This window comes from Gadus chalcogrammus, chromosome 20, assembly GCF_026213295.1.
Source record: "Gadus chalcogrammus isolate NIFS_2021 chromosome 20, NIFS_Gcha_1.0, whole genome shotgun sequence".
Lineage (NCBI taxonomy): Eukaryota > Metazoa > Chordata > Actinopteri > Gadiformes > Gadidae > Gadus > Gadus chalcogrammus.
The window spans coordinates 6973239-6986643 of NC_079431.1; the positions used below are offsets into that span (position 1 = coordinate 6973239).

Below are 13405 nucleotides of genomic sequence, written 5' to 3' on the forward strand. Positions count from 1 at the left end.
GGATGGGGGCGGTCTCAACATGACCACAGATGGAATGCCCCTCTAGTACAAGGTCAGGAGCCACAAACACACAGAGCCTCTATTCACCGATTGGTCCACTGCCCTTTTGGTTTCAGCTCTTTGTTTGGAAATCCACCTGATGGCTGCGTGTCGAATTACCAGTTACTGAACGTCAAACAATGGGGCATGTAGACTACACCTGTTGCGTGTGAAGACTCACGTTGTCGCTTTATATGTGTCAAAGTGGATGCTGTTATGATAATTTGGTTATAATTATTCATGTTATTTTTTCTCTGAGTGTTATATACATTTTGGGGTTTTAAAGGATTTCCGGTGCTTTATGTGTTTGTATTTTGGCGTGTCAGAGACGTGTACCGTATTGTAACTTATTGTGACTTAAGATGTGTTATTATATATATAAATATGTTTCTTACCGAAATCTACAATTTCGAGCAATATTGACCAGGCGGGATCAAACCTGTGTAGTTGGCGTACAGTCTACCCACCAGCAGTTGTCTGAGGGTGTGGAGGTCCCCCAGCCAGGCAGCCCTCCACAGGCCGGCCTGGGGCGGCAGGTGAGGCCGGAGCATCCACCCTAACAGTGCCCCCTGGAGGTCAGGAGGACACGCATGCAGAGCGGTCCGACCCTGGGGGGTACACAGTGTGGCGTCGGCTCCTCCTCTCAGCAGCTGCTCTATCACCTGCACAACATCACCCCACATATCATGTAGATAAGTACATTTGAAGACCAATGTAACAGTATGTCAAGTATAGCGTATTGTCAATATGTAAATAAGGGGGCAGGATAGGGTTAGTCGCTGTGGCCAGGACAGGCAGAAGGTTCTAGGTCTGCTCCCCAATGTCTTAAATCTACCTGTGGGCCTTCTGGAGCAAGATCCACCTTACCCCCTAACTGCTGCTAAAAGAGAACCCCTGTCTTCATTCATGGTGAGTCGCTTTGATAAAAAAGGATGCTGAAATCGTGATCCCAAGTCAAAACGCTTTCAATGAACATGTATATCCACACGGGTATTACATGGTATGAAACAGCCAGAAATATCAACGCATAATACGCCATACACTACACATTGCAACACCAAATCTTTGACACCGCACATGAATATGAACAGGAGGCCCAACAGAGGATATTGAGAGCGGTTCCGTAACTTCCGTTGCAGCACTGGTCTACAGGGAGCCGGCGGTGATCTCCTGCTTTGTCTCTCTGGGCTCCCTGCGGTGCCGTGTGTAGGAGCACTAAAGAGGGCACTAGGAGCAGGGCTGAGTCGCCATCCCACTGGGTCACGGCGCAGAGGAAGAACCGTCATCGGGTTTGACAGTGTGAACTAAAAATAGGGTTCAACCCAACCCCATGACTGGCCAGCATTCTTCTGTGCCGACAACACTTGGGATCTAGCAGTCTCTCTCTCTCTCTCTCTCTCTCTCTCTCTCTCTCTCTCTCGCTCTCTCTCTCTCGCTCTCTCTCTCTCTCTCCACGCTCGGGGAGGTGCTGAGTGCCATAGTGGAGGGAGTGACAACCGGCGACGCACGTGATGTGCAACAACATCCATGATAGCACACGTGTGTAGGTAGAGTTTCCATTACCACTTCCACTCCCACTCTTTCTCTCTCCCTCCCTCACTCTCTCTTCCTCTCTCTCTTATTGTCACATGACATAATAAGCCACATCATTCAGAGTTCTATCTCCTTTCATTCTCCTCGTCTTCCTCCGGCCTCTCTCTCCCTATCTCTCGCTCCGCCTCACTCTTCTTCTTCACTCTCTCTTTATTTCACATGTCATGGCAAGCCACATCATTCGAAACAACCTTCAATCATTGTGGAGTTTTCAACAGTAAGTCTTTTATTCAACCCTTTAGAATTGACAGACACACCCTTCTCTCACACACCAAATGCCAACACAACTTTTTTTTACAATAATATGTTTATATGCCAACTACGTATGACACACACATCCTGTCTCAAACACACACACACACACACACACACATACACTCTCTCTCTCATACATAAATATACACACACACAAACACGCAAGCACACACACACACACACACCCCATCACACACACACACACACACACACACACACACACACACACACACACACACACACACACACACACACACACACACACACACACGTACCATCATCATCATCATCATCATCATCATCATCATCATCATCATCATCCTCATCATCATCATCATCATCATCATCATCATTTACCTCAGCCCGTCCCTCCCTGCACGCAGTGATGAGGGGTTCACAAGCAGAATGTCTACCATCAAGGTCTCCCCACCCGCCTCGATAGCCTCTCTGCATCTCTTCCATCTCCTTATTTTTCCCCCAGTACACCTGCCAGAGAGGTAGAGTCACCGGACTTCAGTATACCTCCACTAATAAACCGGAATCCTAGCCTGATGAAAACTCAACTCCAGGCTGACAGATTCTCTCCTTTTTCTCCTCTTCTCTCCTTCCCATGTATGTTGCTCTGTGTAGTTTTGTGTGAGCTAGGGCATTGTTATTGTGATGCTGGTACTTCAGCTATACCCCGCTCCCCAGACACCTCACATGTCCCGGTAGAGTGAGGTCATGGGAGAGTGGGAGGATGTCTCTCCCTCCCTCCCACCCTCCCACCCTCCCAACCTCCCTCCCTCTCTCTGATCTCTCTCCCTCTCCCTCTCTCTCTCCCCCCCCCCTCCCCATTGATACGCCAGTTTGATTAACATTAACCCAATAATGTGTGCATGTTGTGTTTGTCTCCTGTAACTGCTGGCCAAGGGATATTCAGCAACGTTGACGGGAAGGTACAAAATATATTTTTATTATTTATTTATTAGTTGTACTTTTTATATTAACCAATATTTTCGCTGGTTAAGGGAAACCCCTCTATTATATTATATTAGATATATACGTACAAGACACAACAACACTGAACAATCATGAAAACTGCAAATGTTGCCATCTAGTGGACAATCTGCGAATCACAGTAAACATGAATTCAAAACACTTGTACGTTGCCGTCGAGTCCGACACCATATGTCACCAAAAGTAAAGATAACTTCTAAAAGGTAAAGCTCTGAATGAATTTTCAACTACCACAATCTATTTTTTCGAAACTTCAACGTATGCGAAAATGATACGGTAATATAGCCCATGTTGTAGGCCTTTGAAACGGTAAATATCGACAGACAACAACGAGAGCCACTTACCCTCCAACTTTACCCTAACGCGTCCTCAGCCATGCATTTTGCAAGCGTCGACCTATTTGCAGTAAGTATCTGTGTAAGTATTTCGCACTTTTAAGTGGTCTAGTTGTAAGAGTCCTGTATTCAACGGCATGGCCCCCTGCTGTACGTTTACGTTTGGTCGCCAGGGAGACCGCCAGTCCAGAGGTCTCCGAGGTGCTCAGACAGTCATAAAGCCTTCAAGTAGGACCCCTTCAGTCATACTAATAAGTAAATTATAGTTTTCTTAAAATTGCTTGAAAATGTAAATGGTTATTTTTAATTTTGTTTTAATTAGACACATGTAGCTCTTACTAATAACATGTTCTGGTCACCGAAGTGGTAAACAGGTGGGCTAGGCTTGCCTCACAGGCAGAAGTTTCTTGGTTCAAGCCTGTCAGTGATCACTGTTAGTACTTAGTAGTATCCTATCCATGCTAGAGAAGTAAAAAAAATCATGAAAATCAACCGGTTGATTCTTGAATGTATTCAGTATAATTTGCAAGGGAATAGCCGATTGTTGGGGCTAGCTTGATCGACTCCCAGCAGAGAGGTATACTTTATGAGCGTATCCCTGTTCTGTTAATAAGGACCTTGGACTATAATAGATATATCCTTCATAGGTCCATGCTATAACCTGCCCCAAAGGCCCAGGAAGGGTCCCAGTTATTTTTTTTAAACATTCCTGCACCTTTAATATTGGATATTCAATATTATTTCATATTATTATATTTGTTAGAGCCTTTCTACATCATGAACAACTTTGAGGATTTCTGACGTCAGTAACTAGGCCTACATCATAAGACTACAGACACCAAAGTCAAAAGAACAGAATTACCCACAAGCGCTACAATAGATAAGCAGGAATATGTGGAATATTGACTATATGTACCGCTTTTTTTTGGATTTGTGCTGATGGTCTTTTTTGGATTTGGATTTTTTTAAAATATTTTTTAAAGCTATTTTTCAGTTTACTGTCTCTGAGACACACAGCAACTCATTAGTCATTCAAGTCATTCATTTACTCATTTATTTATGTAAGGGTCGCTTTTGGGATGCTCAAGGCTAATCGTGAATACTCTTTGATGGTGGAATATGAATTTTCAATGGCTATGAGGCCTTCCAATGGCTAAAATATGGAAGAAAAACACTCTTTAGCGACAAATTAGAAACAGGAAGAAAATAAACTAGGCAAAACAGTAAACAGCACAGGTTCGGCCTTGGCCTCCCTTTTCATTAGTTATTTGATTTCAGTCTTCCTTTTATTATATATATTTCAAATAGTATGCACCTCATTATATATTGCTTCAGGGAATTTAAGTCATCTGGTGTACAATAATTGTTAGTGGTAGTCCTTTGTTTCTTTTGTGTGTTTGTTTCTTTTGTTTTTTAACTGTAGATGTGTATGAAGACTTGATTTTGAATCCAGGTTGTACGTCTGAATCTGAGCGCTAGGTGGCGGTAGTGTACAACTTTAACTATTGCTCGGCTTTAAGTCAGTGAACTGAGCTCATTACTTGTAAACCAACGTGTGGTTGTCTTTTCGAATCGATTACAATTATTTAACCTACTTGAATTAACTTATTGAATCTGCCGTACGTTGCTTTCTGTATTCTGTAATGCTAAACACAGCTTTTGTTTAGCATTCTGAAGCCTGAACTTCAATACAAGAGGAATGCTAGAGGAATGCTTGTGTAACGGAACAAATAAAATGAGTATGTATAGTTAAATCCTGTATCATTGGGTCAAGACTTTTATTTTGATATGTTGCTAATGTTGAATTCCGGATATCCTGCAGCAGAAAAGACGGTAACTGCTGCAGGTAGGTTGAGCATAAAACGTGTCCGCATGAAACATTCATTAAAGTAATTGTATCATTGTCACTTATCTGTAAACGGTTGTTTAATACACTCTTCGTATATTTGCCATTGTATTGTTTCTTTTATTTGAGTTTTGATTTTCGTTTGCATTTGTAATATTGTATGTATGTATTGTTTTGTCTAGGCGACCAGGACATTTTCTAAACCTGTCCTTTATGTTGCTGACCCATTGTGCAGGTAACTGATAGGTTGTTTTAGTTACATGTATGTATCTCACTTGTGGCGTTGCTAGCATTCAAAATCTAGAATGTCTAGCTAGCCGGTCCCGCCATTTTCACATGCAATACCGCCGGTCGCCACGTGAGGGGAGGGATCACCTGTTTATGCGCGCTGTTTAGCGCAACTGTTTTAAATATATATAATAAATGATAGAGCAGAAAAGACGGTAACTGCTGCAGGCGGACCAGGAAATGCTCTAAACCTGTCCTTTATGTTGCTGACCCATTGTGCAGATAATAAAACCGCTGCATCCAATGCTGAGCGTCCGAGTCCAATGCTTGAAGGAAACAAAACACAACGCAGGTTACACTTGCATTGACAATTGCACGTCTGCCTCTATAACAATTAAATAAGCCCTAAATAAATTAGGTAAGCTATAGTTGAGGAAGAGATAAGGAACCTGGCCAAATGCCCTATGTCAATTAGATGTAATTGCTACGTCCCCCGTCCCCAAAGTAAAGCTTCTGAAATGCTTCATTCAGATCCATCCGGTCTGTTGGTATGTCCCAGAAACATGACTTCGTGTTCCCCATCCCCATCCCCAACACAACACGACGTAAGCTCCATCTACGAGACCCCCCCGACCCCCACCGCCTCCCCCAGTGCGACGTCTCGCTTACGTGCGTAGAAGTTTTTTAAACTCTAGCGTATAAGAATAACAAGTGACCTTCCCATCTCGCCTGTGCATCAGACACGCTTCACTCAAAGTTGGTGGCATGACGTGGGATTGCATGCCATGCTACATCAGAGGAGGGGTGCTGACGACATGAGCCGTGGAAGAAGTGTGACAGGAGCGGTGCTGGTGGGAACTCTTTGAGCTGAAGAGCCGAGCGTAGGAATCCTCATTCATCACCCGCGGACGGTAGCGCACAGGCAGGCATGTACCGCACGGACCTCCCCCTGCTCTTTGAAGCCTGCGCCTATGACCCGAACAAAAACAACCCTGTTTAAAAACATCTGACCGATCGACAGCTCTTTTTGAGGATTTGTTTTTTTTTTACACTTTTCAAACGAGAGGATGAGAAAAGCGGAGGGAGCCGCAGTGCCGAGACAGGTGTATATTGCGCTGCTTGTAGGTGAGTGTGCCACGGTTTTTCACCGCTTTTACAATACTTTAAAGGACAGCCTATTAGCACAGCTACCGGCTGTTCTGGGACAAAGTGATCCCTAAATATAGTTCGGTTTATGGCACCAGTGAGTGAAAGGTTTGTTTTGGTCTCAAGTGAGTTAGTAGGCGAACCCTGACGTGTATTGGACCAGAGCCCAGAGAGTAGCTGGGAGCAAAGAACAGCGCATCTTAATTTGTTTTAAGACTATTTGAATGTTAATGAATAATAATAATAATAATTAGCCTATATATATATATATATGATACGGCTAATAGGCTACTTATAGTCAGGGTAACAATCGATGTATATAGGCTACTCTTATGACCCTTGTAATAGACTTAGACAAGTTATAACTTATAATTTAGCTTTACATCATAGTGTGTTGTCGCTGTAGGCGTATAGTTATACTATTTTCTATTTTCACTATTTTCAAGTCTTCAACATTCAGTCACAATGAAAATAATCTATCTATTAAACAAACCAAAGCACGGTGCACCGGCCGGGCTCAGGGTGAAAGGACATGCTGCCTGCTGCCAGACTATCCCGCGGTTTCACTTATAAATAATCAATTCAGTGTCGTGAGTTAATTATTCCATTAGCAATGCAATTCCATGCAGACGCTAAAAATCTAAGATCACAGAACGACTTCAACCACATTGCAAATTATATGTTATTATGTATTATAGTTCTGCATGAATAGGAAACGGACGTTAAATGCAGTGCCCACTGTAGCACCTTTTCATGGTTCACTTGGTTCAGAAACGGCACAAACTCCAAATAGTGGAAGAACCATGTGTGTGCTCTCCCTCTCTCTCTCTCTCTCTCTCTCTCTCTCTCTCTCTCTCTCTCTCTCTCTCTCTCTCTCTCCCAGACTCTCTGTCTCTCTCTCTCCTACACACACAGAGAACAGTCACACACACACACACACTCACACACAAACACACACACACACACACTCTTACTCTCGACTACACGGACACACACTCACAAACACAATTACACAGACTTACAGCCTCTCTCTCTCTCTCTCTCTCTCTCTCTCTCTCTCTCTCTAACACACTCACACACTCACACACAGACAAACACACACACACAGGCCTCCTGACTGTAGGTATGTGAAGGTGGCAGAGAGCGGGTGTTTACTGCGAGGGAGAGAAGTGACTCATCTCAGCAAGTTTCTCTCATTACGGCTCCACCATGGCTTTTCACATCTGAGCCTTTTTAAAGTTTCCTGCCACATGACCCTTCTTCTTCACAAGTTACCCCCCCCCCCCCCCCCCCCCCCCCGCCCAAAAAAACCACAGTACCGATCACCGATTGGACAGGTTAGTCAGCCAATAGAATGAGATGTCTCATCTCTATTTTTAACCAAAAGTCTCTGGGGTTAATCACGAATGGAAACTTTGGCCCTAGAGGGCTGGCGTTTTCTGTAGAATGAGCAAATTATTATTTGGCACTTTGATTCAGCAGATGTCTTTTTGCGGATGACTGAAGAAGTAATCACTGGTATGAATTTGCTTCAATCTTTCCCATGGATACGACATTACCTCTCTTCAACATGAATGTTGCTCATACTGTGCCTGCAATGCAGTCGGACCCCAAGCTTTGATAGTGGGAACTGGGAAACGTATGGTGAAATGGATTTCAGAGAAAAAACTTCTGATTCAGAAGACGTTCTTTTGATAGGTGAAATCTACCTGGAGGTCTTGCTCATTTCCCCCTGTGAAAACCAAGACTTAGATTGGTAAACAGTGTGACTATCCTGTGATAACACCAAAGCGGAACCATCGGAACTGCTTATTACATTGTGTTGTGAAATAGTCTTTCTCTGTAGATGGTCTGTGAACACCATTTCAATTGAATACTCACACACATACAGACATGCTAAAACGCACCTAGAACCCAAACAAAATTTTGGTTTCTGAAATGGTCAAGGGCATTCTGTAGATGATTTATATCAGACATCCTTGTTTAATACCAATCAATTAATGTATATATTCAAGAATTATTGTCTTGTGTGTGTCATTCTGTGTGTGTGTGTGTGTGTGTGTGTGTGTGTGTGTGTGTGTTAATGTGTGTGTGTGTGTGTGTGTGTGTGTGTGTGTGTGTGTGTGTGTGTGTGTGTGTGTGTGTGTGTGTGTGTGTGTGTGTGTGTGATGTACGGATGACATGCGTGTGTGGGTGGATTCCTGTGTGATTGACCGCTAAGTCCCGCCCCCTTGGCTCTGTTTAATTAGATTGTATGTTGAACAAACTATAAAATAAAAGAACAGCCAACAGAGACCCCCCATCTTTTAATGATGGCCATCTGTCATTCAGGGGGGGGGGGGGAGAGAGAGAGAGAGAGAGAGAGAGAGAGAGAGAGAGAGAGAGAGACAGGAAAGAAAGAGAGGGAGAGAGGGAAGGAGAAAAGGCGAGAGGGATAAAGAGAGAAGGAGAATGAGAAATAGTGTGTGTGTTTGAGAGAGAGAGATAGTCAAGAGAGAAAGTGAATGAAAGAGAGAAACAGGACAGAAGACACAGGGGGTGTAAGTCCAACCAGCTGTACCTCCAGAACAGTTTCAACCCAGCACAACGGGACTCCCAGAACCCCCCGCAACGTAAAGACCTCGTGACAGAAAGTGCAGCCAGCAGAATCAAGAACCCAGCCCTCTGGAGGGAATTCCCCTAAAAGCTTATTCCAGGAGACTGCATGAACAATAAGGCCAGCGGTCGTCATTCATGGTGACGTCCGGGGAAATATTGTGCAGAAGGCGACGGGGTGGGACTCCGCAGGTGAGCGGAGACCGTGGGCTCAGAGCCAAGCGTCTCCGCGGGCCCTCGGTTCCTCCACAGCTGGGTTCATGCCCAGCCTGCTGGTAAACAGACGGAGATAGTGGACGTCTTTGTTTTCGTTGTGTTAACCTTTTCTTGTTTTGTACCCCGTCGTTTTCTTTTCGAGGCGGAAGAGCCAAAGTCTGCGGCTGCCCTGCCCTCACCGTTCAATCAGAGAATGCTACCACCACCAGAAACGTATGTTTTGTCTGAACGTTGCAGAACTTTGTGCCCGTCCGTTACCCTTGGTTACCGTTTAGACCGGGAACAGAGAGCAGCACATATTCTGACAGTCGAGGGGTCACTGCTCTCCCTAGGCTGTGCTACAGTGAGCACTGCATGCATATCTCTCCTCAAACCGGCTATTTGTGGGAAGTCTGGAATAGTGAATCATCCTTGGAGATAAAATATAAGAAACTGGTACATTCTCTAGAATCTATAAAGGGACAGGCATGCTCATGCATGGGTTCCGTGCGTCAGATTGAATACATTGAGGATTTTTAAGCACTTCACTGAGTCTCAAGTTAGCTACTTTATACATCCAGCCACCATTTATCTTTCTCTATCCCCGAGGCGGAACAAAATGATTTACAGGAGAGGGGGGATTGGGGTGTCAAACACCAAACACCAAGTAATCCCAGACAAGACCGGGGGCCAACGGAGGCCAACAAAAGGAAGTCCACGTGCTCAGGCTAGCAACCTATGGGTTTATTCACCTAGCAGCTGTCACGGCTCCTTCTTGGATCTAAACAAAGCAGTATGAACCAAATTCTACATTCAGTTAGTGCTTAAAACCAAGATGGCCACCAGGAGAATAAGGCCTATTGAGTCACCCTCAAAACAGAAACCCAGCATTCATTCAACATAAATACATACTAAACGCTGCGACGCAATCTGGGAAAGCCATATTAAAAAATTTGACCTGCAAATGAGCTGATGGCTTGAGGCAGTAAACACAGAGACAGTTTAAGTGCCCATGCATGAGAGCGCAATACGATGCTTCCCTATACTCATAACTGCATGCATGATTGATCAATTCACCAGGCAATGCAAACATCGACATTTCACAATGCCTTGTCATACATGCAATGTGTGTTACGTAGGCCTACACCCACGCATGCATTCACAAACACACACAAACACCCACACGCACTCATATTAACAATCACACATAGAAAACATCCACACAATGGTGAGTCTAATTGCATCACGCTTACTGTTAATAACGGTACATTTATGGATTCAATGAATGAAGAATCCAATGGATATGAGTCAGATAATCTTCCTTGAATATATTTATATTTTTCTCGCCCTGCTCCAATATAGAATGGAACATTGTTAAGGCCATTCACGTGCTGCCCCTGCTGCTGAAATATTCATCCTGGGTTGAGAGCACGTTATAGTTAGCCAGTTAGGCATGGGTGTACAGAGTCTAGCCGTAACATGAACAGCTGGTGAATATTTAAAACACGGCCTCTGCCCAGGTGCGTGGGTAAACGGCGGCTCGAGAAGGACGAGACAGACGGGTAGATTTAATCTAGAGAGAGAGACAAAGTGAGACAGAGCACACTATATGAGGGGGCAATTATATTTGCACTGTTGTCTGTTTGACAAAGAGAGAGAGAGGGAGAGAGAGAGAGAAGGAAGGGAGAGGGAGAGGGTTTTGTGTATCTGAGATTGGAAATTAAGAGGCATGAGGAGAGGATACGTCAAGATGAACTGTTTTAACAAGATGAACTCTGGCGAAGATCAACCTCAGACAGATAGACAGAAAGATGTGCAGAAAGACAGACTATTCCTTTTTTCCATTACACAAATGTTATACCGATTTCCCACCGGTTGCTTCTTGTCACAAAGAATGACTTTCTTTCCTCAATAAAACTGGGTTGCCATGAGTGCAGCGAGACCAGTTTCCTTTTTGCTTCTTCCCTCTATTTGTTTTACATTTCCTAGATATTGTGAGTGGGTTGGGAATCTCTTCATTGTGCGAGTATCCAAATGTCAAGTGAAATTGACACGTAGACGTAGATAAACAACAAAACAAACAAACACCTACCACGCTGAGCGTTCCTGACTGTGAGAGCGTTCCCACTGAGTTCCACTTAAACACTGCGCGACAACGTTCGCTTCTCAGCTGAGGCTCCCACATCTCCTCCAGCTTCGAAGGAGACCAACAGACTGCGTGCGTGCGTGCGTGCCTGCCTGCGTGCGTGCGTGCCTGCGTGCGTGCGTGCTTGTCTTAGTTTCTGTACGTGCCAGTGATTTAAATTAGGTTATGTAGGTGCATGTCTTTACGTATCAATGTATATATCTGCATATGGCAGCACAGATGTTATAACTTATAGGTACAACTGGGTATTTCCCTCCATGCACACACTGTGCTATCAGACCACTGAGTACACTTTCTTTATTTCCATATCAAATGTGTGTGTACCGCAGTATGTTTTTGCATAAATATGTGTGTCAGTGCCACTACGTCAGTCGACATTTTTTGATGTATTTAGGAGCGTATGTGTGCGTGTGTGTGTGTGTGTGTGTGTGTGTGTGTGTGTGTGTGTGTGTGTGTGTGTGTGTGTGTGTGTGTGTGTGTGTGTGTGTGTGTGTGTGTGTGTGTGCGTGCATGCATATGTGTATGTGTGTGTGTAGAGAGAGAGAGAGAGAGAGAGAGAGAGAGAGAGAGAGAGAGAGAGAGAGAGAGCATTTGCCTTGGCAGATAGTTCAGTAGTAAAAGCAGAAAATAAGAAAGGGGATCTTGGCGTCCTATTTTTGTTGTATATTCTGTGGGAAACATCAACCAGATAGGATGTTTGGTAACATCAGATAACATCATAATAATGTTTGTTTAGATAAATCTAGGAGCCTACTAAGTAAGTATATGTATTACAAAATATGCCACAAATGGTAATTCATATACCGCCAAATTCATTTGAAGGCAAAGATTCATTTGAAGGCAAAGTGTTGTGCTGGTTAACCAGCACAACACAGACTCCACCTCACTTTAATCACTGTTTAATCACCATGTAATCACCCCTAATCACTGTTTAATGTTTAAAAAGATTTCCTGCTTCAACAAGCAGAATTGAAGAGCACATTAAAGATAGAAGACACACACGGAAACCCTCCCTATAAAATAAAGACGATGAACACTCAGAGCGAGGGAGAGGACATTCAAAGAGAAAAGAGCAAGAGTGTGTTACAGTCTCTTCAAGGGTGCTTGGTCAGGAATTCGACCCCGCAGGGCCCTGAAGACTATCCAGCGAGCCCCCGGTGTGTTCAGGCACACACTGAAGACAGCACAACAAAGAGAGTGTGGTTTTGGTGGATTTATGTCTCCCCTTGGTTTCAGGGGAGAACCTGAGATCTCACAACCCATAGAAGAGACGTGTACCTCTGTCTGCCTGTTGATCTACAGTGTGGATACAGTTTTCACACACACCCGACACACACACACACACACACACACACAAAAATAGACGCAAACACACCGGATACTCAACCGACACTGCACACACACACACCAACACACGCATGTAGACTCACACACACACACACAGCCCTGCATCCCCGCCATAGCTTACCATACTTCCAACCGGCTTCGGTGTGTGTGTATACAGTTTATGGATGTGTGCAAGCATGTGTGTCTTGATGCCATTATGTGGAACACCAATCCGCTTCCAGAAGGAGCTTTGGTTTCCTGGGGTTTGAGTCCAAGGGGCTCAACTAACAAAACATCAAACCGAGTTGCGAGGATGAGTCATGCGATGATGATCCCACACCTGGTTAATACCACTTAGTATGCAGTATGCACACATGCAGCGCTGGAATCATGGGGGGCTGGGCACCCCTGAAATAAAGTTTGGACCATTCTGCCCTTTTCATGTGTTTTATCCAAACATGATTCTCTTCATTCCGATGCAATTCTCTTTCAATGATATGCTGAAAATGTTACATAGAATAAATCCATAAGAATAGCCTTTAATAGCTTTTTGCATGTGCTTTGCTCCATTAAAACAATAAAAGTATAGTTTTATGTTGCACTTCTAAAAAGAGGCGAATTCCGCACCCTGAAATGCCATGGGCTCATAATACAAATGTGTCAAATCGTTCACTGGTTTTGAATCAAGCTCAGAATGTGTTC

At 44.1% G+C, this 13405-nt stretch overlaps 1 protein-coding gene across 1 annotated transcript in view; it reads left to right on the plus strand.

Annotated features, from left to right (window-relative positions):
• The first annotated feature begins 6054 nt into the window (after window positions 1-6054).
• Window positions 6055-13405, plus strand: part of ramp1 (receptor activity modifying protein 1) — a 31788-nt gene continuing 24437 nt past the window's right edge. Inside the window, exon 1 of the mRNA XM_056579873.1 lies at window positions 6055-6420. Within this exon, the coding sequence (XP_056435848.1) occupies window positions 6363-6420 (58 nt within the window). The 5' untranslated portion in view covers window positions 6055-6362. The remainder of the gene's footprint in view (window positions 6421-13405) is intronic.